At 38.4% G+C, this 27,826-nt stretch overlaps 4 protein-coding genes across 4 annotated transcripts; 3 read left to right on the forward strand and 1 right to left on the reverse strand.

Annotated features, from left to right (window-relative positions):
* Window positions 1-565: 565 nt before the first annotated feature.
* On the forward strand, window positions 566-4,442 carry LOC113035703 (dehydrogenase/reductase SDR family member 11-like). Its single transcript, XM_026191338.1, has 7 exons — window positions 566-857; window positions 2,236-2,445; window positions 2,794-2,888; window positions 3,574-3,703; window positions 3,968-4,060; window positions 4,145-4,210; window positions 4,325-4,442. Exons 1-7 carry the CDS (start codon window positions 726-728, stop codon window positions 4,361-4,363), a joined length of 765 nt encoding a protein of 254 aa, XP_026047123.1. The 5' UTR covers window positions 566-725; the 3' UTR covers window positions 4,364-4,442.
* Window positions 4,443-6,564: 2,122 nt separating this feature from the next.
* On the forward strand, window positions 6,565-9,729 carry LOC113035702 (dehydrogenase/reductase SDR family member 11-like). Its single transcript, XM_026191337.1, has 7 exons — window positions 6,565-6,817; window positions 7,748-7,957; window positions 8,110-8,204; window positions 8,759-8,888; window positions 8,997-9,089; window positions 9,367-9,432; window positions 9,547-9,729. The coding sequence occupies exons 1-7, from the start codon at window positions 6,686-6,688 to the stop codon at window positions 9,583-9,585; spliced, it is 765 nt and encodes a 254-aa protein (XP_026047122.1). The 5' UTR covers window positions 6,565-6,685; the 3' UTR covers window positions 9,586-9,729.
* Window positions 9,730-13,562: 3,833 nt separating this feature from the next.
* Window positions 13,563-21,175, forward strand: LOC113036313 (dehydrogenase/reductase SDR family member 11-like). The gene is made up of 8 exons (XM_026192571.1): window positions 13,563-13,729; window positions 14,699-14,845; window positions 17,584-17,793; window positions 18,342-18,436; window positions 20,138-20,267; window positions 20,386-20,472; window positions 20,559-20,624; window positions 20,754-21,175. Exons 1-8 carry the CDS (start codon window positions 13,601-13,603, stop codon window positions 20,784-20,786), a joined length of 897 nt encoding a protein of 298 aa, XP_026048356.1. The 5' UTR covers window positions 13,563-13,600; the 3' UTR covers window positions 20,787-21,175.
* Window positions 21,176-22,714: 1,539 nt separating this feature from the next.
* Window positions 22,715-26,940, reverse strand: LOC113036304 (dehydrogenase/reductase SDR family member 11-like). The gene is made up of 7 exons (XM_026192552.1): window positions 26,715-26,940; window positions 25,376-25,585; window positions 24,458-24,552; window positions 23,445-23,574; window positions 23,239-23,331; window positions 23,087-23,152; window positions 22,715-22,972 (listed from the first exon to the last, which is right to left on the reverse strand). The coding sequence occupies exons 1-7, from the start codon at window positions 26,844-26,846 to the stop codon at window positions 22,943-22,945; spliced, it is 756 nt and encodes a 251-aa protein (XP_026048337.1). The 5' UTR covers window positions 26,847-26,940; the 3' UTR covers window positions 22,715-22,942.
* Window positions 26,941-27,826: the final 886 nt, after the last annotated feature.

The following is a 27,826-nucleotide window of genomic DNA, read 5'->3' on the forward strand; positions in this document are numbered from 1 at the left end:
GTTCATTGTGCTTGGAAATATTTCATCTGTGGAATAAAGAGTTTGGTTTCAGTCGTTTTTTAATCTGTTTGCTTCTCTGCTCTTGAACCTTCTGTGACAGGAAAACCCTTCTTAGAATGCTGGACAGTTATTAGTAGGAACCATCCAGGTTAACAAATTTGATTTAAAAAGAAACAAAATAATGACTTTAGAGGTCTTTTTTGTCTCTTAAATATTAAACTTAAACTGTTGTTACGCTGCATCTCTGTAGATGTATAGATTTAATCTCAGCATGCTCTAAGTGCCACGTCGGTGTCTGATTTTTAAGAGAGAAATATACTGGGCCAAGGGAAACCATGACAAAAATAAATAAATAGAGACTAGTGTACATTGCAAATGAAAGTGAAGCAACAGCTACGAACTGTTCTGTGGATTTCAAAGTGGCATTTACCTATGCAAATATGTGCAGGAAGAGCCGAAACAGACAGAAATAGTTTAATTTAATTTAATATTTTTGTTACATTTGTTACATGTTGCATTTTATCACTACAGAAAACTTTTTTCTCCTACAGTGTGAACATGACTTTAACGCAGCACACAGAACGGACAACCTTGGTCGTGTGTATATAGTACATCGACTCCTCATCGATGCATTACAGCTGACGCTCCGGGGTCATTCTGCGGCAGATTCTTCATACTTGTGGTGCTTTTCGTGCGTGTAGTAGGTTACCGGTGTCCGGGCTGTGATGGAGCGCTGGAGGGGCAGAGTGGCTCTGGTGACCGGAGCCTCGGCTGGGATTGGAGCGGCTGTGGCAGTAGAGCTGGTCCGGCTCGGAATGAAAGTAATGGGCTGCGCCAGGGACGTCGGAAAAATCCAGGTTTGTTTTGAAGTGAAAACTCAGTTTACGCATAGAGTAATTTAACCTCTATACAGGGCTGGACTGCGTCGGCAAATACCCGGTATGCTCTTATCTGGCATACCGGGTATTTGTGTATATGAGTGACTCGAGCAGAGAAGTAAATTGTGATGTTAAAGTTACCGTTTTGCATAACATTTCCAGCTGTGTCAGACTTACATAACATAGAGAGGCTGGCCAGCAGCCAGCACACCCTGTATTATAGCTCTGTAAATCAAACTCTGTGACTCTATTGTTAACAACTTACGCAAAAGAAAGAAAAAAAAAATACAAGAAAAAAGCCGGAAACATATGTTTCCGGCTGTATTTTTTTTTTACTCTCATTACTCTCATTGATTTGCCTTTGTACAGTTCTTTTGATTTTCTTGTGTAAAGTGTACCGAATGTTCAGTTCACAGCAAGATAAAAATGTTTTTGTAGGTATCATCATATAATCACACTCCTCCATAATATAGTGATTATTAGGCCAATGAAATATGCCCATTGTGAGATGTTCACACTGGGAAGGTCCAGACAACACACACAAGGTAGTAGAACACCTAAACACAGACAAGCTGCTAAGATTCTTTTTGAAGTGAGAATAAGGATTTTAAATGATGGAACTGTGACTAGTAAAGGGAGGCAGCTGACTGATATGACGGAGAAGGAAGAAATGCGAATATCAGAAGAACAACTCACATTGAACTGTTTGGAGACAAAGTTAGAGATGCAAGGCTGAGAGGGTATGGAAATGTGCAGAGGAAGGATAGTGGATATATAGGACAAAGGATATGGAATATAGAGTTCCAGGCAGAAAGTAAAGAAGAAGACCACAGAGAAGATTCATGGATGTAGTGAAGGTTAATTGGCATGACAGAAGAATATGCTAGAGTCAGATGATACGCTAAAAAGAAAATGCACTGTTAGTTATTGAGTTCTGATATCCAGAATGAAAACTCCAATCTACATATTTGCAGTAACTTTACAGCAAAGGCAAAAGGCAAAGAGCAAACACCTGGGAAACACAGTGAAACAGGACAGCAAAACAGAACCCGACGCACACAGACTGAAGACTAGCAAAGTAAAACAGGAAATACACCGACTGAACTTACTGACACAGGCTCAAAAACACGGGCTTCACAGAGAGACAAGGAAACATGAAGCACAGAACAAGAACAGAAATCATGAACTATAAACATAATATAAAAAAGATCTAATAATTCATGGAACAAAACTAAAACCAAAACACTGGGTCACAGACCTAGGACTGTGGCAAAATAACATTTGAATGGCAAATTCATACACTTTAAAAACACATAATGGATTCTAAAGTCTGTCATCTTTTTCTTCTTGGTTTCAGAAACTGGCAGCAGAGTGTCAGAGTGCCGGTCATCCTGGTGTTTTGTTTCCTTTCAAGTGCGATTTGACCAAAGAGGAGGAGATTCTGGCCATGTTTGCAGCGATCAAAGAGCAGCACAAAGGTGTGGACGTGTGCATCAACAACGCTGGCTTATCTCATCCAGAACCTCTGCTAAGTGGCAAAACCAGCAGCTGGAAGAACATGATGGATGTAAGAGCTCACATCTTGGTTTGGTCTACGAATGTTGTAGTGTGTGATTTCTGTGGGTTTTTCTCTGTATCTATTCTTGTACGATCTACTGTACAATATAAAGCGCCTCGAGGCAACTGCTGTTGTGATTTGGTGCTATATAAATAAAATTGAATTGAATTGAATGTAAGATTCACATGAAGGTTTTCCCAACAGGCCATTAAAATGTAACAACATGATGCGTGTGGTCACCGATCAGTGGTCTTAATGCATTTTTGTACCCACTGTGTGTGAGATGCAATAAGTAGATGTGCCATTTGGAGGTGTTGATTCCAGATACATTTTCTTTGTTGTTTATTTCTCTTACAGGTGAACGTTCTTGCACTGAGCATCTGCACGCGTGAAGCTTATCAGTCAATGAAAGAGAGAAACGTGGACGATGGGCACATCATAAACATCAACAGGTGCAGTTTTATTTAATAATGCTTTGTGACGGGTATGCTTGTGAAATTGGTTTAATTATTAAACAAAGGCTATATCTTATAATCTTTATTAAACAGTCAGTCTCTGATTATGACAACACTACACAATGGACCTCACAGTGGACCTTTTGTTAAAGCTGGAGGGCAGGACTTTCCCTTACATTCAACCCAAACACGCCAATGCTCCCTATCTGTGCCATGGTACATAGCAACCTCCAGTATTAGCATCATTATGTTTATTTTACCATGAAGTCCCTTTTTATCAGAGTGACCTGGCAACCAAAGTGGTGCTATAAATTCTAATAAGTTAACAATGACTGGTTCACCTACGAAAGTCTAGGAAGCATCCATGAAAGTTGTCAACACTACACAGAAGACTGTTTTCACAGCAAACAATAGAAAAAGCAAAGAAGAGGGTAATAACAATGGCAATGGCTCTATCCCAATAACAAGGAGCAAATGATTATCTGTTGCATTCAAGCCAAAAAAAGGAAAGCAAACAATGCTGATTAAACCTGTCAGCACCAGGTATTTCTCTCTGGAAATAAAAAAAAAAACGCCAATGAGAAACTCCAAATCGTGTCTCTAAAAGAATAACCTACAGATGAGTGCATGTTGGTAAATGCTGACCAGGTTACGACTTCTTCTGAACTGTCTTCTGTTGCAGCTTGTGTGGGCATAGTGTGATCCCCCATGCTGATCTACATTTCTACACCGCCACAAAGTATGCTGTAACCGCACTGACGGAGGGCCTGAGGCAGGAGCTGCGTGCAGAAAAGAGCCATATCCGAGCCACAGTAAGGCTTTAAAAACACTGCACCCAGCTCCAAGACTGCCTTTAACACCAATATCAGCTTCTAAGAAACACATGCACAAAGTGTCTGAGACAGCAGTATTACCTGTTATAATATACACAAGGTGCTTCTTGAAATTCCTTCATTATCCAGAGAAACCCACCCAAGGGATTAATAAAGTTTTATCTCATCTTATCTTATCTTATCTTATCTTATCTCATCTTATCTTATCTTATCTTATCTTATCTTTTTTTTTTTTTTTTGCAGAGCATTTCTCCTGGTTTAGTGGAGACTGAATTTGCATCACGGTTCTACAAAGACAATCCAGATAAAGCAGCTGGTGCATACTCTGCATATAAGGTAACATTATTATTCGTACTGTTCGTGTACTGCTGATATGGTTACTCAGATACAACTATTAACCATTTTTCACTTCTCTGACAGCCTCTGGAAGCAATAGATGTTGCCAATGCTGTTACCTACGTGCTCAGAGCTCCTCCTCATGTTCAGGTGACTTTCTCTAATTTTAATGCTTTTTTTATTCTGACTTATTGTTTTTCCTCATCTACTATTTAATTGTCAATACTTTGTGTATAATAATATATAAGAACATCTTTCTTTCAGATTGGAGATGTTCTGATGAAAGGCACTGAGCAAGCTTAGGTTTGACCTACATGATTCCCCCTGAATGAACCTACTTTACTTTACTTTACTTTACTTTACTTTACTTTACTTTACTTTACTTTACTTTACTTTACTTTACTTTAATTTACTTTAATTTAATTTACTACATTTATAAACAGTTTGGTTTATTATGTTTGTACTGAAAATTTTCACTGATGTATAAAATAAAATGATGGTGGGGGGCTTGTTGAGTGTTCTTATTTTACTGAAGGAGACCTGATATAAACAACAGTTTATGGTAGAAAACATTTAATTGTCATTTTAACATTATCTCAAAAATATATTTCACTCTGCCAACAATAGTATTAAAATGTAAAGTTAATATATAATACCTGACTAATACACGGGAAAGTAAAGTCCTGAGAATATTAGTTAACAGAGTTACTTAAACATATTGAATGTCTCAGAATACACAGAATGTCTGATGTGCTCAGTGAAGCTTTTCACAAAAAAGCTAAATAAAATCCTAATAACTAAAGTAACATATTTTGAATATTGCTATTAGAGATTTAGTAACTTGCTAAATGACCCATGCACTGATGATTTGTGTCATAATGCAATTATAATGCAATAAAGCTCCTAACTTCAATTAATGACATTTTTGAAGTGTCTCATAGTTACACAGTTACACATCTACAATATGAATCACTGTACTGAGTGTTCAACAATATATATGAAATATAATTGGTTAAAAATACATTTGGCACAGTTCAAATATTAGAAAATGAGTAAACGCTTACCTGATGAATTCACAGAGATCTCTGGGGTACAGTAAGGGTTTCATATGTATTTTAAAATTCATTTAGCATTAAGATTTCAATCTTCACCATAATGATGATTCAGATAAAAATAAACATTTCTTCCCCATGAACATCACTTCAGCTCTTCAGTGGTCCATTTGACTGTTTTTTGAACCTCCGTTAGAGACACCTTGTTGACCTCTCATTCATCCAAGCTCCGTCTCTCATGATGTCCTTCTGCACATCAGTTAACCAATTAACGTCTTTCCCTGATTTTGGCTTCCACAGGGGTCTTTCTCTACATCCACCCTTGATTTTCAGTTATAAGGCAGATCGTTAATATGCTGCGATTTGCATGTTTTTAATAATTTTTTTATTGTGTTTTAAATGATTGTGTTGCATGGGTTTGGTTTCAGTTTTGTTAAAGTTTTGTTTTGTGGTGTAAATTCTTACTGTTTTATTTATTTCATGTTTTTGGGAGAATATTCTGACTAATCATGTTTCCCTAACCAGATTGTCTGATTGACTTGAGTCCTGTTGGTATGGGTTGCCCTGGGTCAATTAGCAGTTATGGTGTGGAGTTTGTTAATTAAGGAGGCCTGTACAGAACCAGGGGAGCCAAGATATTTGGAGAGATGTGCTGAGTACTGAAAGGAGGGGGCTCCAGATATGAGAGGCCACGAGTTGGGGCTCTGCAGAGCTTGGAACTGGACAGAAGAGCCCAAGAGCGGACACTGTGGAAATCGAGGTGGGTCTGATTGGATATGGAGTTTGAAAATAGAAGCTAAACTTGGAGTTGCCGCCATTGCCTGCTGAATGCCGGCGAGGGGGAGGGGTCCAACCTGATCATCATCATGGATAAATATGGGAAAACCAACTAGCTAGATTCAAGACTCTGTTTTGAAAGTGAATATGTAAACATTATAAGCATGTAATCGTGTAAATACCAAAACATGTAAATATTAAATATAAATGGAAATGTGTACATAATTACATCTGTAAACATCATAAACACATCTCTGTAAATCAAATGAAATATGAATTTGCTTCTACACCGTACAAAATCATTCAATTTAATATTTAAGTCCTTGCCCATCTATTCCTTGTGTATGAATCATAACTTTAAAGAATAAACAGGTCTAACTCATTCTGTGTGTGCAGAGAGTTCAGACATATATATATATATATATATATATATATATATATATATATATATATATATATATATATATATATATATATATATATATGTATGTATGTATATATATGTATATGTATATGTCTCCATAAAATGCGATAGAATTAGGTTTTATTTTCATGAATGCAAGTAAACCTATCATAGTATAGTTTTTACTTGAATAAACAAAAGAACCGATTCAACTGTTTTCCAACAGTTTGCTGATGACTTGAACGCAGCACACAAGCATATGATGTGTTTAAAAGCATCGCGTGTTCACGATCACAAGACAGTTGGAGCTCCGGAGTCCGTTTTCTTCAGACTTAGCGTCCCTGGCATCATACTTGAGGTGCTTCCGTCCGTGTAGCAGATTACCGGGCTGTGATGGAGCGCTGGCGGGGCAGAGTGGCTCTGGTGACCGGAGCCTCGGTCGGGATTGGGGCGACTATAGCCGTGGAACTGGTCCGGCTCGGTATGAAAGTAATGGGCTGCGCCAGGGACATAGGAAAAATCCAGGTTTGTTCTGAAGTGGAAACTCAGATCCCGCAGAGAGTAATTTAATGTAAACTAGCTAGCACGGAGTAAATTTTGATGTTAAAGTTGCCGTAATGCAAATAAATAAATAAATAAATAAATAAATAAATAAATAAATATAGCTTTCAGACTTACAAAAGACAGGCTGGGCGAGCAGGAAGCATTAAACTATTATAAACTGACGAAAGCATGTAGTTACAGCACACTAATATATTACATTATTATTTAACCGCACAAGTGTTTTGTTAACAGCCACTGCACGGAACGTTAAGTTTAATATGGCACAGAAAGTAGGAAGTTGGACACGTGACTTTCATCTGAATTGTAGTTTTCCTAAATCAAAATGTTAAACACAACAATGAAATTCGCCTTTTTGTCCTCTTTTTCTTGAATTGCCTAGCTCTAAGCTGGCAGACCATCCTAACACACAAGTCAGCATTTTCGATTTGGTACTCACTGAGGGTTTTTTTTGTTTTTTGTTTTTTGTTTTAGCTTTGATAGAAAATGATGTTTTCAAAGATTAGCTACAACCATCTATTTAGCATATAGTAAATGAAGAACTTGACTTTCTGAAGTTTTTTTTATTTCCTTGATGAAATGCATGAATTGTTTGAATCACACCTCAAGACAAAACCAGAGAAAAGGCTTTTGCAGGCATCATCACATCATCATGTGCCTGCTGTTACAAAATGATTATTAGGTCAGTGAAATAAGCAAAACTCAAAAACGGGCAGAACATCCAAACACAGGCAAACTACTGCTTGTGGGTCACTGAGCTTTGATATGCAAACTGAAAACTCAAATCAATGTATTTACAGTAACTTAATCTACATGTTTGAATAGTAGATTCGTACACTTTAAAAACACAAATGGGATTCTGAAGTCTGTCATCTTTTTCTATTCTGGTTTCAGAAACTGGCAGCAGAGTGTCAGAGCGCCGGCCACCCTGGTGTTTTGGTTCCTTTCAAGTGTGACTTGAGCAAAGAGGAGGAGATTCTGGCCATGTTTGCAGCGATCAAAAAGCAGCACAAAGGTGTGGACGTGTGCATCAACAACGCTGGCTTGGCTCATCCAGACCTGCTGCTAAATGGCAAAACCAGCGGCTGGAAGAACATGATGGATGTAAGAGCTCTGAGTTATTGTAGAAATAAAATACTTGTTTTGATCTGGAAGAACTTTTCGCATTGCAGATCATTGCATTGTAAAAAGTAATTCACATTTGTTGATTCCAGATATTTTCTTTACATTTTATTTATTTTCTTGGTTTCTTACAGGTGAACGTTCTTGCTCTGAGTATCTGCACACGTGAAGCTTATCAGTCAATGAAAGAGAGAAATGTTGACAATGGCCACATCATAAACATAAACAGGTGTGCAATTTTTCACAAACTTGTAATATTGTTATTACCATTATCTGTATTTTACCACAAAGTCTCATTTTACAGAAGGAGAGTGCCTAGTGACTGGGCCTTAGCTTAAGGGGCCCACTGGCATCCATCAGTCTAGTAACTGAATATTTCAATTCATTTTAATTATATTTATATAGCACCAAATCACGACAACAGTCAATTCAAGGCGCTTAATACTATAAGGTAAAGATTCTACAATAATACACAAAAACCCTGGCAATCAGACAACCTCCTGTGAGTAAATACTTTGGCGACAGTAGGAAAGAAAAACTTCCTTTTCACAGGAAGAACCTTCTGATAGGACGAGTCAGCCATGAATGGTTGTGGGTCCATTTAACAAATTAACAAAGTCAAAGAGAAGCTGCAAAACATCAGGATAAAATAACTGCTGCAACCCTATATACAGTTTTGTGGGCAGCAGAGTGTCTTACATCAGTGAGAAATTACTTAAAAAATAACACAAAATAAATGTTGCTTAATGCTCGCCTGGTTAATGCCTCATAAATCTGTTGCAGCATGTGCGGACATCGTGTAGTTCCCAAAGCTGTTCTGCATTTCTACACCGCCACAAAGTATGCTGTAACCGCCCTGACGGAGGGCCTGAGGCAGGAGCTGCGTGCAGAAAACAGCCATATCCGAGCCACAGTAAGGCTGCAGCCAATCTAAAAGTGTCTGAAACACCAATATTACAGTTTTCAGATACACACATGTAGTAGTTTGTGAAGATCCCTCAATATCAGCTCTTTTTTGCAGTGTATATCTCCTGGTTTAGTGGAGACAGAATTTGCTTTCCGGCTCTACAGCAACAGTCCTGATAAAGCATCTGGTGCATATTCTGCATATAAGGTAAAATTATTATTCCTACTCTTCATGCACTGCTAATACGATAACTCAGATAAAATGTATTTCATTTGGATGCCAGTCTAGCTCACTGGGTCAAGCAGGCGACCCATATGCCAAAAGGCCACTATAGGGGCTCAGGTGTGATCTGGCCTGGCCACTTTCTGCATGTGATTCATTCCCTGCGTTTCTGTCTACTCTACTGATCTATAAAAATAAAGAAGAAAAGGCCCAAAATAAAAATATTTTTAAAGCTGTTAATCATGTTCCACTTCTCTGACAGCCTCTGGAAGCAATAGATGTTGCCAATGCTGTTACATACGTGCTCAGTGCGCCTGCTCACGTTCAGGTGATTTCCTCTTATTTTAATTCTTTTTTATTGTGAATTATTGGTTTTCCTGATTTGCTGTTTAAACATCAGCACTTTGCTTGTAATAATATATAAAAAACATCTTTCTTTCAGATTGGAGATGTTCAGATGCAAGGCACGGAGCAAGCTTAGGGTTGACCTACATGATCCCCCTGAATTAACCTACTTCCTTACTACACTTATGAAAATGATGAGTTGTGATATGGTCATGAAACAGTTTTGTTTATGATGTTTGTCCTTAAAGTTTTCACTGATTTATAAAATAAAATGTTTTTGTGGGGGAAATTTGTGAGTGTTCTTATTTCACTGAAGGAAATATGATTTAAAGAGCAGTGTATGGTGGAAAACATACAGTTGTAGGTGTAAAAATATCTCAAACATATGTTTCATTCCTCCAACAATAGTAATAAAATGTAAAGTTATTATATAATACCTCACTAATTCATGGGAAAGTAGAGTCTGAGAATATTAGTTAACAAAGTTAACCCCAGGGGCGGAGCGGGGGGGTGGCTTACGGGGCTTAAGCCCGGGTTGTTTTGTCAGAAGCCCGGGGTATTTTGGAGTGTAATTTTTTCATAGTTAGATGCCTGGCTGACAACTGTATAAAACAAAAAGTACACACAATATTCGAAGCACATAGTGCACACTGTGGGAATTTACGACTGTGCGTGAATCCCCCCCTGATATTGGTATGATCCAAGCTCAGGCACTAAGCGACTGAGCGAGGGGGCGGGGGGAGCTGCTGCCCGTGAGTGCGCTGTTGGAGAGACGGAGCCAGCCATACTAAGGAGAGCTTAAGTTTGAGCAGGTACCAAAGCAAATCATTCGTACAGTACAAATAATGTAAATATGACGGTGCATCACGAAAGATTGATATGAAACTGATCACTTGACCAATATTATTTTACTTGCTCTTCAAGTGAATCAACAAATGGCGAAATGAAAAGCCGAACAAATGCTATTTTTTAGAGAGTCTTGGCTTACCTGTGTTTATTTCATATTTTCAGTTCTTACCCTCCCCGACTAAATCGGTTTCAGTTATGTACTGAAATATAAGAATGGACATTAGAGGGTTCTTTCAAAGAAAAAACTCAGGTAAATGTTATTTTATATATTATGCTTTGTATGTTGTTCAGTATATTTCTATGCAAAACAAGAGGGATTTCAGTACACAGCAGGATATTCACATTTGTAACCAGATATTTACATACACTTTAGGGAGAAAACATAAAACATTTTTACTGTACAACATCAATTTAGAGTAAACTTTTGTTTTAGATAAATATTGAAATATCTTTTGAATTAGTTAAATGTCAGAATAAAGAGAGAGGGATCTGTCTATTTTTATCACTTTGATCAAATTTAGGAGTACATATACACTAAGTTTATTGTTAATTAATAAGAAAACTCCAGACGATTCCATTCTGAGCTGAAGAAGCTTCTGATAGGTTAGTAGAGTCCATGTGAGTAAAGTGGTGGCACACCTGTGGATGCATATAAGGCAAAACACAGAGCCTGTTTCTTTGACATGGGAAAATCAAGAGATGTCAACCAAAACACCAGGAAAAGAATCGTGGAGCTCCATAAGTGTGGCTCAGTTTGAATACAATTTGGTGCCATTTGCAATTAAAAAACACAGACAGTTTCTCTCTTTACTCTTAAAGATAACAAATATGTTTTTATATTTAGCAATCTAAAAAAATAAACATTTAGTCTGATTTGTTGTTACAATTAAAAAAGTGTTTGTGTTTTGATCTGAAGAGTTTGTAAATATCTGGTTTCAACTGTATATTTGATGATTGTCAGCACAAAGAGGGAGAGAGAGGAACAGAGAGGGAGATGGAGAATAAGGACAGAACAGAGATGAACAAGAGCAGGTGAGACACACATGTTAGTCAAATGGTTGCTTACTAAAAGTATCACTGTATCACAGGTCCTCATGTATCTCGTACCTAGTGTTTCTTTTTAGGTTTGCTATTTTTCAAATTCTATATTTATTAAGTTCTGCAGGCTTGTTTGCACAACAAGGCTAAATAATTATATAAACTTTTCTCAATCTAAATATTGTACTTTGGTAGAATTAAATAAATAAGTGTAGTGCAGGTCTATGATGATTTTTAGTGCTACTATCATCTAGTTCTGATTGTGGTTATGTCTTGGTTAAGTCCTCAGTAATCCTGCTTTTGAACTGTTGTAGTCCTGTTTTAATTCTGGATCAGTTCTGGGTCTGGTTGAATTGGGGTTTAGTCCCTGTGTCTTGATACAGCCCCGACTTCGTTCTGTCTTGCTGCTCAATTAAAAAACTAGTTTAAGGTGTCCTGCATGTGTGATATATATATTTCCCTATATGAAGTCATTCTTTTTTGAACAAAACTCAAAACAGAGCCTATTAATCTTTCAGTCATTTCTACACCCCCCCCCCCCCCCCCCCTCAAAAAAAAAAAAAAAATCCCACATGCATACTACCCTTTAGGGCTAAGCCCCGGGTGTTTCAAATGTCTGGCTCCTCCTCTGGTTAACCCACCGTGTGTAAAAACAAAAACTGTGGTGACTCTTTGTGACGAGGGAACAGTGAAAAGTAGCTTCAGATTTCGGTTAACTAAAATACTTTTTTCACACCTTGTTTCATGTCTTAGCATATTCCAACTTCAAACTATAACAACACTGGACCCCACCAGATGGATTATGCAGCAAAGTCTTTTTTTGACTAGTATTCTTCCTAATTGTGGTCACGATGACTCTAACTGAGCCTACTCTGAAAAAAATAATCTTCTTGTTTTTGGAAACATTGGAACAATTGCTGACATGTTTTTTTTCCACTGATGATCCTGTTTTTTGTGTTGTTTGTACTTTTCTATTTTCCTTTGTACTAAAATGGACTTATATGTCTGAAGTAATGTTTCGATGTAGAGGGAGGATAAGCTTTCACCCCTTTCTGTTTTGACCACTAGAGGTCACAAGCATGACAGAGAGATTAGGTACCCTGCTTATGTCTCCAATTTGATTGATGGCCCTAGCCTTGACCTTTTGACCCCACCGGAAGTACTCCGGAAGTGTATGATCCATAAGCGCGATGAATTGCATCCGGTGAGGGGGAGGGTACTCCGGAAGTGTGTATTGGATTCCATATGTGTGACAAAATGCAACCGGTGGGGGGAAAATGTATGTTTTCTCCCTTAGAGGGAGGGGGTCTGTGGAGGGAGGAGAATTAAAAACAGAGAGGGAGGGGTATGGTTCCTGGGGGGATCAGAGAGGGAGGGGTTCCTGAGGCATCGGGGTGACACAGCAGATTTCTGTTGAGTCAGTGCTGTATAGAGAGACAGAGCAGCAGTTAGTTTTCAGTTTTTAGTTAGCAGTTAGGTGGGCTAAGCATTTGACCTTGACCTCTACTGTTAGCCCCTGAGGTCAGAACATGTTTTCCATACATCCATCCATCCATTCGCTTCCGCTTATCCTTTTCAGGGTCGCGGGGGGCGCTGGAGCCTATCCCAGCTGTCATAGGGCGAAAGGCGGGGTACACCCTGGACAGGTCGCCAGTCTGTCGCAGGGCCAACACATAGGGACAGACAACCATTCACACTCACATTCACTCGCACATTCACACCTAGTGACAATTTGGATTAATCAATTAACCTATCCCCACAATACATAAAATACTAAAATACAATGAACTTTTGCCAAAAGTTATTTAAGTGTTATTTGTGATTAAATATCATGATTTTTCTTTTCTTTGTTTTTTTTTTTAGCTTTGTCATGGTTATATAAAACAGAGAGGTTTGGACAGGCAATTTATCTAAATGTTAATCAACCTTTATAAAGCACACCCTCTATTCATACTGGAAATCTGACTTTTGGCAAGAGTTCATTGTTAATAAATGGTGCACAAAACTTTGTGTTTGTTCAGCACACACAGTTCACCTTTGCGCAATTTCTCCCATGTACTGAAACAGCAATTTCTTCACATAAATCAGTCAAATCTAGGAAAAGTTCCCACCCCAGACCTTCACAATCAGCTAAGTGGATTTGCAGATTCATACACATACAGTGCTAAAAACACAAAGTGGATCTTGAAGTCTATAATCTTTTTTCTTTCTGGTTTCAGAAACTCACAGCAGAATGTCAAAGTGCTACCCACAATGTCATTGTCATGCATTACAAGTGTGACCTGATCAAAGAAGGACATCCAAGTTCACAGCAACCTAAAAGCAGCACAAAGGTGTGCACTTGTGCTGCAACACAATCACTGCTACGTGGAAAAACCAGGATTGAAATGCAGGTAAGAGGTCAAAGTTTTAGCAGTTTTGCTGCTTGATCTGCAGTAGAGTAAATGGACAAAGAACCAATATTTCTTTAAAGCACTTAAGTTGACTTTTTTTATTTGTACTGGCAACTTTTTACTTTTACTCCTGTCATCCTAACACAACTCTTTCTGACATTTTCAAAAAAGGCTCATGACTTTAGGTTTAACAAATCTGAGGGGACCTAATATTTCCTGTTGTCGCAGTCAGCAGATGCAGACTGTGTGGAGTGGAGAATAGAGGACCCGAATGCAGACAAAACAATGCTTGGAAATGAACTGCACCCCTCCATACAGTAACAACTAAAAAGAAACTAACAATGAAACTAATAAATAACTAAGTCAAACTAAACTGAATTAACAACAGAAAAATCTCATATTACATTTTTTGTGTGATGGTAGATATCAATAACACCACGAGCTGTTCCAGCTTTAATTTTGGTGAAAATTGGGTTACGGTTAGGTTAAGGTCAAGGTCACAACAAATATGGAAATCAGAAAAAAATTTTAAATTACCCACAATATTTTACAGGTTGTCTTTAAGCTTCAACAATAAACTAGGCCTTGGGGGACTGTCGCTGCACGCTCGGAGCCATAAACATAGATTGCTTTGACAGTAGTAACAGGCAGTAAAAAAGGTGTAAGGTTCACGTCGCACGGTTTACATCATTTAGAATTAGCGTTTTACTTGGTCATCACGTGTTTGTCATTCTAACAATGATGATGTAACGTGTCACAGAGTAAAAGTTATCTCAAACTGTTTTCATAAACCTGACAACAGGACTGGCTGAAAGCCTCCCTGCAGGGCGGAGAACTGTAGCTGTTTGAGAGAAAAAGGCGGACTGACATGACTCAGATGTTTCTCTCTCTATATATAAATGCTCACACGGGACAGTGAAAGATCCGTCGCTCTCTCTCTTCGTATTTGTGCTTCTTTCGTGCTTGTAGCAGGTTACCGCTGTGATGGAGCGCTGGCGTGGCAGAGTGGCTCTGGTGACCGGAGCCTCGGTCGGGATTGGGGCGGCTATAGCTGTAGAGTTGGTCCGGCTCGGTATGAAAGTAGTGGGCTGCGCCAGGGACGTCGCAAAAATCCAGGTTTGTTCTGAAGTGAAAACTAGAGTATCTTGAGCTATATCCAGGGCCGGTGCCAAAAAGTGGTTGTCTGCCAAAAACTGCGGTATTTGGCAAAAACTGATTGCTTGTATTTAAACTGCTATAAATAACTTATTGGTCTATAATATGTGAAACATATTTCAAATGTATCCCTCATCAATGATATCAAGTCATCTTGAGCAACAAACAACATTCCTGTAACAAGGTAGCCGCAGTTAGTTTTTGGCAGTGACTTTTATGTATCCTTTATTTATGCACTTAAAAAAAATTCTGTTGACTTTAAAAATGTCTCTTTTAAGAGTAATCTGGCCAAGAGGACAGCTGAAATTGCAACAAAAGCAAAAATAGTTCTGTAAACATATTTTAAGTGACAAAAGGGAGCTGATTGTAACTGGTTACATTATAACCAGTTACAAAGATACTTGAGAAACAGGTAATTTTTTAAATTTTATATATAACCCCTTTGTAATACCTATTCACCAAAGTCTATTTAGCAACATACGATACGATATTACACGTAAAAAACACACAGAAACATTGGAAATCAGTTTTTGGCAGGTAATCACTTTTTGGCACAATACCGGACTGGTAATCTGGTATACCGGGTATTTTCCCTGTGGGGGGCTGATTTTTTTCTTCTTGTTTGCATTAGTTCAATTTTAATTTTCAATCAGATCTCTTAACGCCTCTGGCCCCTCCTACTTTCCGTGTGCGCCTACGCACCCTAGAACAGAGTTAGTGTTAATAAAGCGGGATACAAACGAAGAAAGAAAAGAGGGAAAAAAACTAAGAGAGAAAAAGAAACAAGAAATAGATACAGCAAAGTGTGTCAAATTAACCAACATGTTAGCAGTGCAGTAGTACCAGAAACAGCTGATATAAAGCCCTGGCATTCACAAGAGCCTGCTGTAGCTCATGGCTTTATTTCTGTGTCTCTATTCTAAACGCACGTAAATAATTTTTGCAAGAACAAATGTCGCATTTTGAGTAGAGAATTATTTTCATGTACAAAATTCATGTACAGAATTCATGTATTTCAGTGTTTGCTATTATCCACATAGACACAAAATAATAGTGTAGTTAAGAACATTTTCGGTTAGTATTTTTAATTATTTGATTGTAAAATATATATTTTTTATGTTGGTTTTAATCTAGTTTAAACCAAACCACTTCACTGGATTTAGCTACATTTGTGTTTCCTGAATGCAGTGGCTAGCGAGCTGATTGGAGACCAAAACAGCCACTCATTTTGAATTCAAGTCTGTAATTAGTTGGGTTTTTGGCATATTTATAACCATGTACAGAAAAAGTTGAGTGTGCAGGGAGCAGAGATGTTGACAGCAGAAGCGACATACTGAGAGCACACAGAGCAGAGATCTGAGCAAGAGCAAATGCCAACAACTGAGCGAGAATGGCAGTTATTGTGTGTGTATATGTATAATAGCAAACACTGAAATGAATTTTCTTTGTTCAAAATAATTGTCTCCTTAAAATGCAACATTTGCAAAAATTATTTATGTGCGCTCAGAATAGAGGCACAGCATTAGCCATGGAGAGCGCAAGAGGAGCAGCAGTCCCAACAAGAGAGTGAGGAAGAAACAGAGGAAGGTGTAGTTAACGAATAAGGTAGAGAGAGGAAGAGACTCAGGGAAAAATAAATGGCTCATGGTTAAAGCAATTTGATAATAACAAGCTAATAGCTAAAAGGTAACTTCATTTCTACATTGCAACTAAGATGTTCTAGCCCAACAACAGCTGTACGAACCTGATTAAAAAAGAAAAGAACATTTTGATAGACCAGGCCTGCATCTATCACTTAGTGTATTTCGATCTCGGCTGTTGCATTTTATATTTTTTAGTCTATATTTATATTTATATATATGTTCACTGTTACCTAGCAAAAAAGAACAGAGGGAGCGGCTGGGCAAAAGTTGAACAGTTTATCTGACTAACACTAAATAAACCTGAAAAACCAGCTTTACAATAATCTATTGTAATGCTATGAATCAGATTATGTGTAAAAGTTCACTGTTAATAGATTTTTAATTTAGTCCAACACACAAACAGAAGGCTGGACACATATGAGCTGATGACTCTAGAGTCTAGACCACAGGTGTTGAAGTCCAAGCCTCGAGGGCCGGTGTCCTGCAGGTTTTAGTTGTGCCCTTCATCCAACACATCTGATTTAAAGGCTAAATTACCTCCTCAACGTGTCTTGAAGTTCTCCAGAAGCCTGGTAATGAACTAATCATTTGATTCAGGTGTGTTGACCCAGGGAATTATCTAAAACCTGCAGGACACCGGCCCTCGAGGTCTGGACTTCGACACCCCTGCTCTAGACAGAACTATTCAAACATGTTTGGGGGCTGAATTTTTTACAGTCTGCAGTGGTTCAGTAGAATGTTTTGTTAAGTAAAAATGCTCCAGTCAGATAAAAACTCCTCCTCCTACTAAAATAATCTTGTTGCTTTTGAGATAGAAAGATAAGCTACTGTGCAGCAGATCTGATGAAACAGCTGATGGCAGGATGTGTTCAGACATGAGTTGAGACCCAGTGAGAAGAATGTTTTTGCAGTTGGAGACAAAAATCTGACTTCCAGTGTTGTACAAAGTTACTGATCAGCTGTGTTATGAAAACTGAAATCCACAAATTTACAGTAATTACAGGGCAGAGTTATTTTGAAGCTAAACCTCTGTCATCATTCCCTTCTTGGTTTCAGAAACTGGCAGCAGACTGTCAGAGCGCCGGTCACCCTGGTGTTTTGGTTCCTTTCAAGTGTGACTTGACCAAAGAGGAGGAGATTCTGGCCATGTTTGCAGCGATCAAAGAGCAGCACAAAGGCGTGGATGTGTGCATCAACAACGCTGGCTTATCTCATCCAGAGCCACTGCTAAGTGGCAAAACCAGTGCCTGGAAGAACATCATGGATGTAAGAGCTCAGAGTTATTTTAGAAAAAATTATCTGCAGTTCTGTTTGAAAGAAGCGTTCACAGGAGTGGTTTCCCAGAAGAGCAATTAAATGATCAGTTTTGAGTCGATTTGTTCATAGTTTTTAGAATATGAAACATGAAACTTTCAATTTAGTCCATATCAAAAACAGAAATTTGGACAGAACTAAACTTACTATCATGCAGAAAATTTTCAGCTGCATTAGGCTTATATTAGACAGAGAGAAAGAAAGTTCATTTTTATGTAAATGAACCAGTATAACCATTTCCAAACAAGTCATCCATTAAATCCCATTCTGCTGAGTATAATCCATCACAAAAAAAGAAAGTCTGATACAACCAAAGTCATGACTCTCATCTGAATTACAAAGTTGTTGTCCTAAAATCCTGCAAAACAACATAGTTTGTTAAAATAAGTGCAATAGGACGAAACTCAGAAAGTTGAAAAGTTCCATGAAAGTAGGCAAACAACTCCCCTGGAGAATTTTGATTTTCTTTGTTGTTTATTTCTCTGCTTGGTTTCTTACAGGTGAATGTTCTTGCACTGAGCATCTGTACACGTGAAGCTTATCAGTCAATGAAAGAGAGAAACGTGGACGATGGGCACATCATAAACATAAACAGGTGCAGTTTTACTTGCTAATAGAAAGTGACAGAACTTTGAAATCTGTCGATTTAAATGTCACATAAATGTCATAATATGATTCTAATCATCATTTAGTCTGATTAAGACCATCCTGTAGCAACATGACTCAACAGACCTTTTTCAAAGCACACATTTGGCTAACAGGAAAAGCAAAGATGGTACTATTAACAATACCGGTACTCATGGTTCTTATGCATAGAGATGATTATCTGTTGAATTCAAGCCAAATAATGCAACACACAACAATGTTTAAATCTGTCTTGCCCAGGCAAGACAGATTAAATCTGTCTCGCCTGGGCATGTCTTTCTGTATTTTCTCTACTGATGTTGTTCCTCTTTGTGTTTCTTGTCTGATAAATCTCCCCTGCTCTGAACTGATGTAGACCTGCAGGAAGCCAAATTCTCCTAACATAGACTAGATTTTCTGAAACCCAAAAACAAGCTTAGAGGAGGTGCGGAATATAGTACCACTTGTTACTATAAGAATTACAATATGGATAAAGATCATTTATGGGCTTTTGGTCCAGTGACACCAAAAACATGTTTCCTTTTTTTTTTTTTTTTTTTTTTGCCTGTCCCGTTTGGCTCTTTTGCCATCAGAATTGTTGTCTAAAGGCAAAGAAAGATGCCCAACGGATTTACTTTACCAAATTGACCATCCCAGCCTTGCCATAATGGTCCATTTGATTCACATTTTATTGTTTATTTTATTTTCACTTACTGAATACGGGACAGACTTGACTGGGGGAAAGAAGGGGAGAAAGAAAGAGGGAAAGAGGAACAGCTGAGAAGAGGGACGGGGGAGAAGGGCAAAAAGACAAAAACCAACAGAACGGGCAGGAAAAAAAATGCATATATCAATCACCTGGATCACCTGCTGAGAAAGAAAAAAGAAAACAAGCAGAGGAGAACAAGAGTAATAGAATAAACAACATCACAATGATATATGGGAATATGACAGTAAATACTAAATATTAAACATTATTGTGCAGCACATAAGATCAACAGAACACAGTGTGCTTTGAGGTAGGAGCCAAAAAGGGTGTAGTTTGTGGGTGTGATCACCCGTGTGTACACCTGTGAGCATGGACGCACTTGTTTTTTTAAAAGGTTCCTTCATGTAATGATCTGCTAGAGGGTGTGGGGGGGCCACTGCCCCGTCCTCCAGGGCATGAAGCAGGTATGGAGGAGATCAAAACTCCAGACATCCAGAGGCCCCCAGAACACAAGAGACCAAGGAAGACCAACAGAGGGGCAGCCGCGCCACTGTCCCAGAAAGAGCTGAGGAGAGTCCCAGATGAGGGCTCACTCAGCAGCCGCGGAGCAGAAGCCAGGGGGGGTTGCAGTGACGCGCCCGTGAGCTCCGCCGGCAGCCAGCCAAAAACACGTTTCCTACTGCAACAGACCGTGCTTCATTCACTTAAACCTCGAGCCACTAAATGAAATGCAGTAATCATTATTTATTGATTTGATTTTTTCTATTGTGGAAAATGTTTGTAGATCAGAATTATCTTGTAATCACATCATTATTACAAGATTTAAGAAGGGAAATAACAGATCTTTGTTTAAGGACTTTACTAGGGCAATGATTACTTTAATTGCTAGTTAATCTGAAAAAAGTACTAGTAATAGTTTAAAATGAATTTGTTCGTTCATGGCTTATAAAACTCCTGTTGCAGCTTGTGTGGACATCAAGTCTTTGATTTTGCTGATGTACATTTCTACACCGGCACCAAGTATGGTGTAACTGCTCTGACTGAGGGCCTGAGACAGGAGCTGCGTGCTGAAAAGAGTCATATCCGAGCCACAGTAAGGCTTTAAAACACACTGTAACCAACTGGAAAAGTGCAGTTAAAACAAGTATAAGCTGCTGTGAGACACATGCACAGTAGATCCTACAGTTCTTTAATCATTATCTCCTTTTCAGAGCATTTCTCCCGGTTTAGTGGCGACAGAATTTATATCACGGGCCAACAATCCTGATGAAGTGGCTAGCATATATGCCTCATATAAGGTAAAATTATTAATCCTACAGTTTGTGGAGGGTTGACATGATCATTCAGATAAAATTAAATGACACATTTGGCACTTCTCTAACAGGCTCTGAAAGCGAAAGACATTGCCAGTGCTGTCACGTACGTCCTCAGTGCCCCTCCTCATGTTCAGGTTTGTGATTTTTCTCTTTATTTTCAGTCCTTTCTGTTTTGAACTTTCCTCTTTAGCATTTTAAATAACAACACTTTCCTTATAATAATTTAAGATGATCATATAACATTCACATAACTTTTCTTTCAGATTGGAGAAATTCTGCTCGAAGCTTTACAGTAGGTGTCATGCAGCTTTTGTTGCCCCAGCAACTCCAGGACCAGGGTAGTCTTCACATTAAGGTGGTGTGATCGACTCATCTGACTACTCAACACAGCAAGATTAATTTACAGAATACGGAAAGAAACAATAAGGAAATTTGTCCAAGAGTTAACTGTCTTCTTCTTAAAAATGCTGGAACATGATGCACTTCCTCTGTCGCATGTTTAACTGTGACCTACCTCTTATGACAGTCTGTGAGGATGTTACCGTCACTGTGTTTTTTAGTGTCTTTGAGAAGTTGCACCATGTGACCCTATATTCTACTGGCATTTTTTTTATTTCTTTATTACATTTAACAAAGTGCTATCAAACTGGTCATGAAAGAACTTTTTGATCTTGTCCTGAAAATTTGACGCTAATATAATAAAAAAATATTTTCAAAAGAATTTGTTGTTATTTCCCCTACCCGGGAAATTTTGTAACAGGGTATAAAAGAGAGTTGAACCTTGATACAGGAGGTGAAATGTGGTTTAATAACATAAACAATACATGAACTGTAGGAGCTTTTTTCACAGGATTGTCACTGTGGAGCCGTGATGCAAATTCTGTGTCCAGTAAAGCAGGAGAGATGCACAAAAAAGGTGGATAGTGAGGAAGCTGAAGGAAGCAATGTATATGTATCTCATAGCAGCTTGGGGTGTACTTTAACTGTGACTGTGGCTCGAATGTGGGTCTTTTCTGCACAAATTCATACAGTAACAAGGTGGTACGAGACTCCTGCATCTTCTCTGGGTGCTGCTTTTAGGTTTTAAAAAATCCAACCTGCGGAGTTATAATTTGGCAATTCACACGTCTAGATCAGGTAAAACAAGATCAAGTGAGAGACACAGTAAATAGTGTACAAAGAGGAACAATATCAGTGGAGGAGACACCTAAAAGAATCCCTGGGGCCAACATAATCACTGTCTGTTTTCTTGTTTTGCTTGAATGCAACAGATAATTATTTCAGTGTCATAGTGCAGTTATTATTATTAATAGCTCGGTCGGCACTTTTCCTGTTACTCAGAGTGCTTACTGTGAATAGTGTTGCCAACTTTACTTGGATGTTTCTTTAATGAATTGTTTATGTAACTTCCCTCTTCAGCGAGGGCAAACCAATCATTACTAACTCATTAGAGTTTGTACCGCTACTTTGGTCAGACTTCCTGGTGGGATAGACATAATTACAGGTTGATGTAAAAGGCAATTCAAAAAAGTCCATCGGGTGCATGGGAGTTTGCCCAACCAGTCTGCATCTGTTTTGTGGACTTGGAGAAGGCATTCGACCGTGTCCCTGGTGGGGTCCTGTGGGGGGTGCTCCGGGAGTATGGAGTGTCTGGCCCATTGTTACGGGCCATTCTGTCCTTATTTTTTTATGGACAGAATTTCTAGGCATAGCTAAGTGGCGGAAGGCTTTCACTTCGGTGGTCTCAGGATGTCATCTCTGCGTTTGGCAGATGATGTGGTTCTGTTGGCTTCATCAGGTGATCTCTCGGCTGGCCTGGGAATGTCTTGGCGTTCCCGCGGATAAGCTGGAGGAGGTGGCTGGGGAGAGAGAGGTCTGGGCTTCTGTGCTTGGGCTGCTGCCCCCGCGATCTGACCCCAGATAAGCGAAAGAAAATGGATGGATGGATAATATAGAATATATATATTCTATATTATTATTATTTTAGTGTTTTCAGAATAAAGGCAATAGAATAAAATTTGGGATATTTAATTTACCGGTAGTAGATTTTTATGCTGCCTGTCCTGAAATAAACCCAAGGGATTTATGTTGAGTAGTTAAATGTATATTTCAGAATTTTTTATTGTTTTATAATTTATACTGGTTGAATTCTTTCCATCATAAACTGTTTTTTAAATGAAATATCATCTATATATTAATAATAAATACTGGAGCGCAATAAATGTCCCCTGAAAATCATTTTATTTCATACATTCAAACTTTTCAGTACAAATGTTTCAGCACCCTGATAAATGTAGTTAAGGCGTAAGATTATATGACACAGCACATGATGCAACTTGTCAAAGAGACTGAAGAAACACACAGTGATAGTAACATCCTCAGAGGCCATTTTGAAAACAGGAAGGCCACAAAAATATTGCGGTTGCCGAGGGAACAACTTCAGTGACTTGTGCTACACAGCTTCAATGTGAATGTCTCCAATCTGAAAAAAAGTTAAATAATGCTTTATTATTATAAGTAAACTTGTGATAATAAGAATGTTGCAGAGCAAAATCCAATGAGTCAAAAAACAGTTGTAAAAGTGAAAATTACAAACCTGAACATGAGGAGGAGCACTGAGCACATATGCGATAGCACTGACGATATCTTTTGCTTCCAAAGACTGTCAAAGAAGTGAAAAAATGCTTAAATTATTTTTTATCTGAGTAATCAAATCAAATACACAAAATGTAGGATTAATGGTTTTACCTTATACGCAGCATATATCCCATCCTTTTTCTCGGGATTTTCACTGTGGAGCCGTGCTGCAAATTCTGTGTCCACTAAACCAGGAGAAATGCACTGAGAAAAAACAAAAATGGAAACTTCAGTAAACAATGTGTATGTGTCTCAAAGCAGCCGATCTTGGTATTAAAGACACATTTGGAGTCAATTGGTGTCTTTTAAATACTCACCGTGGCTCGGATATGGGTCTTATCTGCACGCAGCTCCTGTCTCAGGCCCTCAGTCAGAGCGGTCACAGCATACTTGGTGGCGGTGTAGAAATGCAGATCAGCAACAGGTAAGACGTGATGTCCACACACGCTGCAACAGAAGGTTTACAAGCTGTTACCAAATCAGCATTTACCAAGACTGATACAGTGATCTGATCTCAGATCTTCATATGAGAAAAATCCCCAATCATATTTAGGTTCTGAATTGCTGGTTGGTCAATTAATTAAAATGAAGATGTCACTTTAGGTTTTAGGATATTGTGATAGACATTTTTCACTACTGTCTGGCACTTTTTTCAAATTAACAGTTAATTAAACTAATTATTATACTAGTGAACCCCTGACATGGGGTTTGACTCTTTTTGCTTCCTAAATGTTTTAATAACAGAGAGCTACAGACCTTTTTAACAGTATAACAAATAAAATAAATAGGTAAATACACAATGGTGGCTTTATTCTATTGTCTGATCCAGGATTTGGTGTTGTGCATGTTGGGTAAAAGAAGCTTATGCTGTAGGCAACATGTAATTTGGTGTAACTGGACTAAAAAGTCCATAAATTACCTTTCAGCATAATCCATTTTGTACAGTAAGACGTGGTACTAGACCCCTTGTACTTTCACTGGGTGCTGCTTTAAGGTTTAAAAAAAAATCTAGCCTATGTTAGGAAACTCTCACAAGTCTACATCAGGTCAGACCAGGGGATATGAATAAGATAAAAAAAGAACAATAACAATGGAAAATATGTGTAAAAGGCCTAACAGTGTCTTGCCTTGTTAATAATCTCCATGTCAAAGAGCTAGCAGTATTGTTAATACCACCATCTGTGCTTTTCCTGTTAACCAAATATTTGATGTGAAAAGGGTTTAAAGAGTCCTGGACAATCATGATGGTAATGGTCAAGATATTTTTCTGATGATTAAGTCAACAGACTTCACAAATCCCATCATTATTCATCAACAAATAAAACTGCACCTGTTGAGATTTATGATGTGCCCATCGTCCACGTTTCTCTCTTTCATTGACTGATAAGCTTCCCGTGTGCAGATGCTCAGTGCAAGAACATTCACCTGTAAGAAACCAAGCAGTGAAATAAACAACCAGGAAAATCAACACTTTCCAAATGACTCCTTTACTCTTTGTTTCTTGTGCATAAGAAGCATTAAGTAGTTTTTGGCCACTTGTGTACCTTTTTAACTCTGAGTTTTGTCAAATTGTGTAATAATTTTGTAATTCAGATGATTCATGAGTTCGGTTGAAGAATACTTCCTGTTTTTGGGATGGATTAAACTGAGCATAATGTACCCCACCTATTTAAAGTGAACTTTTACACAAAATGTGATTTACAGTGTGATTAATGGATGACTTGTTGGAAAACTGGTCACACTGGTTTATTTACATTGAAATATTTTTTTTCTGTCTGTCATATATAAGTCTGCTGCAGCTGAAATTTTTCCCCATGACAGTGACATTAAACATCAAAATTTAAATATTCAAAATATAAAAAAAGCAAAATTTTGAATAGTTTGTTTAGATTAAATAACTGCAAAAACCGCAGAAAATAGTAACGACAATATTTTGAATGAACAAATTTCTTGTATTTTTTCAATATTTTTTTTTTACCCACTTTTGTGTATTTTTTGTTTATTTATTTATTTTTTTTCACCTTTCTCAGCTATTTAGTTTTGTGATATTATGAGCTGGGTTGCTTTCCGATTGTTTTCTGTTGTAGTAATTTACCTACTACGGTGATAAAACTAAGCGTTCTTTCTTAGCTTACGGATGAGTCAACGTTAGAGTGATCATTGAAGTTCACTTCAGTGTTCTGCTGGCGAAGCCATTTCTCAACTTTCACACAGCTGCAGATTTTCTAAAACATTTCTGAGCTCTTACATCCATCATGTTCTTCCAGCTGTTGGTTTTGCCGTTTAGCAGCGGCTCTGGGTGAGCCAAGCCAGCATTGTTGATGCAGACGTCCACGCCTTTGTGCTGTTCCTTGATCGCTGCAAACATGGCCAGAATCTCCTCCTCTTTGCTCAAGTCACACTTGAATGGGACCAAAACACCAGGGTGGCTGGCGCTCCGACACTCTGTTGCCAGTTTCTGAAACCAAAAAGGAAACGATGACAGAGGTTCAGCTTCAAAATAACATTAGTGTCGTATAACACTGCCCTTCAAATGTATATGTAAGGTTACTGTAAATATGTTTAAGATTTGCTTTAAGTTTTGAGCTTGTATTTCACAACTCATTTCAGTAATTTGTCCAAAACTGGAAATCCCATGTCTGAACACATCCTGCCCTCACTGGTTCACCAAGCCTGCTGTACAGTACCTTAAAAAACAAAAACTATTTTAACATGAAAACATTCTGACAGTATATTATAACCGAGACCCTCACAAGGAAGATCACTCATTTCATATGTGGAAAACTGTAGACTGTAAACAGTTAAGCTGCTGGATGTGTACAAATAGTCCAGTCCTTCTTCTTGTAGTCTTTGTCATATTGTTTGTGTTTTCTATCATTCAACCTGGGCTGAGTCCTGCTTTTAAGTCCTTCACTTTACAATTCATTTCAAATTGTTATTTAAAAAAAACCTGTAATTTTCCCCACAGTTTATTCTGCAGTTTAGTTACCAATGTTTCTCACCTTGTTGATCCTCAAAGAAGGGTTTTGAAAAGTGCTATATCTATAAATACATGCATTATATTCATTATCATACGGATTCATTTTGTTTGGCTATATCGAGAGAACAAAGAAAGACAGTTGAAACCAGGACTTGCATAATATACAAATATTCTTCAAGCCGTTAAACTCTAAATCCTTCATGTGTCGTCAGTTAATTTTTGCCCAGCTTTCTGTTTCTGTGCTGGACTTAACTGAAAATCTATTAGCAGTGAACTTTTACATTGAATCTGATTTACCAAACAGTCAGCATGCAATATTATAATACTGTATAACGGCGGTAAAAGAAAAAAAACTTTACAAAGACTTATAGTTCATTTCAGTCTTACAGTGGATTATGTGTTGCAAAGCTCGTTCTGCAGGTTTATTTAACTGCCATAAAATCTGCTACTGTCCAGCCTCTCATCATTTTTGCTGTATCAACATAATCATGAGTATGCATATCCCCCAACAACAAACAAAACAAATAAAAAAACACACACAAAAACACTTTTAAAAAAATGCAGCTGTTGCTCTTTGCTGAAAAGGAGTTTTCACTTCAAAACAAACCTGGATTTTGCCGACGTCCCTGGCGCAGCCCACCACTTTCATACCGAGCCGGACCAGCTCTACCGCTATTGCCGCCCCAATCCCAACCGAGGCGCCGGTCACCAGAGCCACTCTTCCCTGCCAGCGCTCCATCACAGTCCAGCAACTTGCAACACACACGAAAGAAATACGAAGAGAGAGAGAGAGTGACGGATCTTTAACTGTCCTGTGCCGGGAAGCATTTATATATCCATCTGAACTACGTCAGCTTGCTGCGACGATAAGTCATGTTTGTGTATTAGGCAATGTAAGGAAAGGGCGCGACATATTTGCCAATTCATTATGAATATGTGTTACATAATCTCTCCTGATGTTTAGACCAGTTCATTCATTGTTAGCATCAATACTATCTATGTTAAATCAATATTACACATGTACTATGTTTATTAAAATGTAATAAATACACATTTACCATCTAATGGCAGTGTTCCATATCTTAAATAAAAATTGCCTTAAACTGTTTCCATAAACACAAAAACAAGATTAATTGCATGCGTCCATGCAGGGGGAGAGCTGCCTCTATAACGTCAACACAAACCCAACCATGCTGAAAAAAATGTCATGGTCCAGGGTCGTTGTGATGGTTTTTTTTTTAGTTTTGATTTGTTATTTCTTAGAAGACTGGCTCCTATTCGTATTGTTACTCCAGTATTCCCCACTGATTCCATGTCTCTGTTTCCTTGCTTCCATTTTTCCTCCTTCAGTCTTGTATACGTGTCAGTACTTTTCTCCTTGTCATAGTGGGGTGTGGTTTTGGGTTCAGCTGCAGCAGTGTCAGGTGAGGTGACTGACACACCTGTTGTGCATTAGCCAGTAAACCTAATGAGGGGGCATCTATGCTGGCAAACCCAGCAATGGTGTGGAGAGCTGTTTGTGGGGTTATGAACCACTCAGGGAGGAATTTGAATGCGCTTTATGCACATCTCTTTTGCTAGCTGTGGTGGAGGTGTGGTCCCTAGCTCAGCTGCAGGGGAGGAGTGGTGCAGTGAGCTCAAGGGGGCGGTACCAGGAAGCAGGTGAGCTACAGGTGGTGGCGATTGACTGATCACGGTGTCTCTTTCCGTTTCTCTATA

Source organism: Astatotilapia calliptera, chromosome 14 (assembly GCF_900246225.1).
Source record: "Astatotilapia calliptera chromosome 14, fAstCal1.2, whole genome shotgun sequence".
Lineage (NCBI taxonomy): Eukaryota > Metazoa > Chordata > Actinopteri > Cichliformes > Cichlidae > Astatotilapia > Astatotilapia calliptera.

Bases quoted from the DNA above. Each gene is read 5' to 3' on its own strand.
- LOC113035703 (XM_026191338.1), top strand. From the start codon at position 726: ATGGAGCGCTGGAGGGGCAGAGTGGCTCTGGTGACCGGAGCCTCGGCT. The intron at 858-2,235 runs GTTTGTTTTGAA...TCTTGGTTTCAG, and splicing joins GGGACGTCGGAAAAATCCAG to AAACTGGCAGCAGAGTGTCA. The intron at 3,704-3,967 runs GTAAGGCTTTAA...TTTTTTTTGCAG, and splicing joins AGAGCCATATCCGAGCCACA to AGCATTTCTCCTGGTTTAGT.
- LOC113035702 (XM_026191337.1), top strand. From the start codon at position 6,686: ATGGAGCGCTGGCGGGGCAGAGTGGCTCTGGTGACCGGAGCCTCGGTC. The intron at 6,818-7,747 runs GTTTGTTCTGAA...TTCTGGTTTCAG, and splicing joins GGGACATAGGAAAAATCCAG to AAACTGGCAGCAGAGTGTCA. The intron at 8,205-8,758 runs GTGTGCAATTTT...AATCTGTTGCAG, and splicing joins CACATCATAAACATAAACAG to CATGTGCGGACATCGTGTAG.
- LOC113036313 (XM_026192571.1), top strand. From the start codon at position 13,601: ATGCATTACAAGTGTGACCTGATCAAAGAAGGACATCCAAGTTCACAG. The intron at 13,730-14,698 runs GTAAGAGGTCAA...TCGTGCTTGTAG, and splicing joins AAACCAGGATTGAAATGCAG to CAGGTTACCGCTGTGATGGA. The intron at 18,437-20,137 runs GTGCAGTTTTAC...CTCCTGTTGCAG, and splicing joins CACATCATAAACATAAACAG to CTTGTGTGGACATCAAGTCT.
- LOC113036304 (XM_026192552.1), bottom strand. From the start codon at position 26,846: ATGGAGCGCTGGCAGGGAAGAGTGGCTCTGGTGACCGGCGCCTCGGTT. The intron at 24,553-25,375 runs GTAAGAGCTCAG...GGTTTCTTACAG, and splicing joins GCTGGAAGAACATGATGGAT to GTGAATGTTCTTGCACTGAG. The intron at 23,575-24,457 runs GTGCAGTTTTAT...CTTCTGTTGCAG, and splicing joins CACATCATAAATCTCAACAG to CGTGTGTGGACATCACGTCT.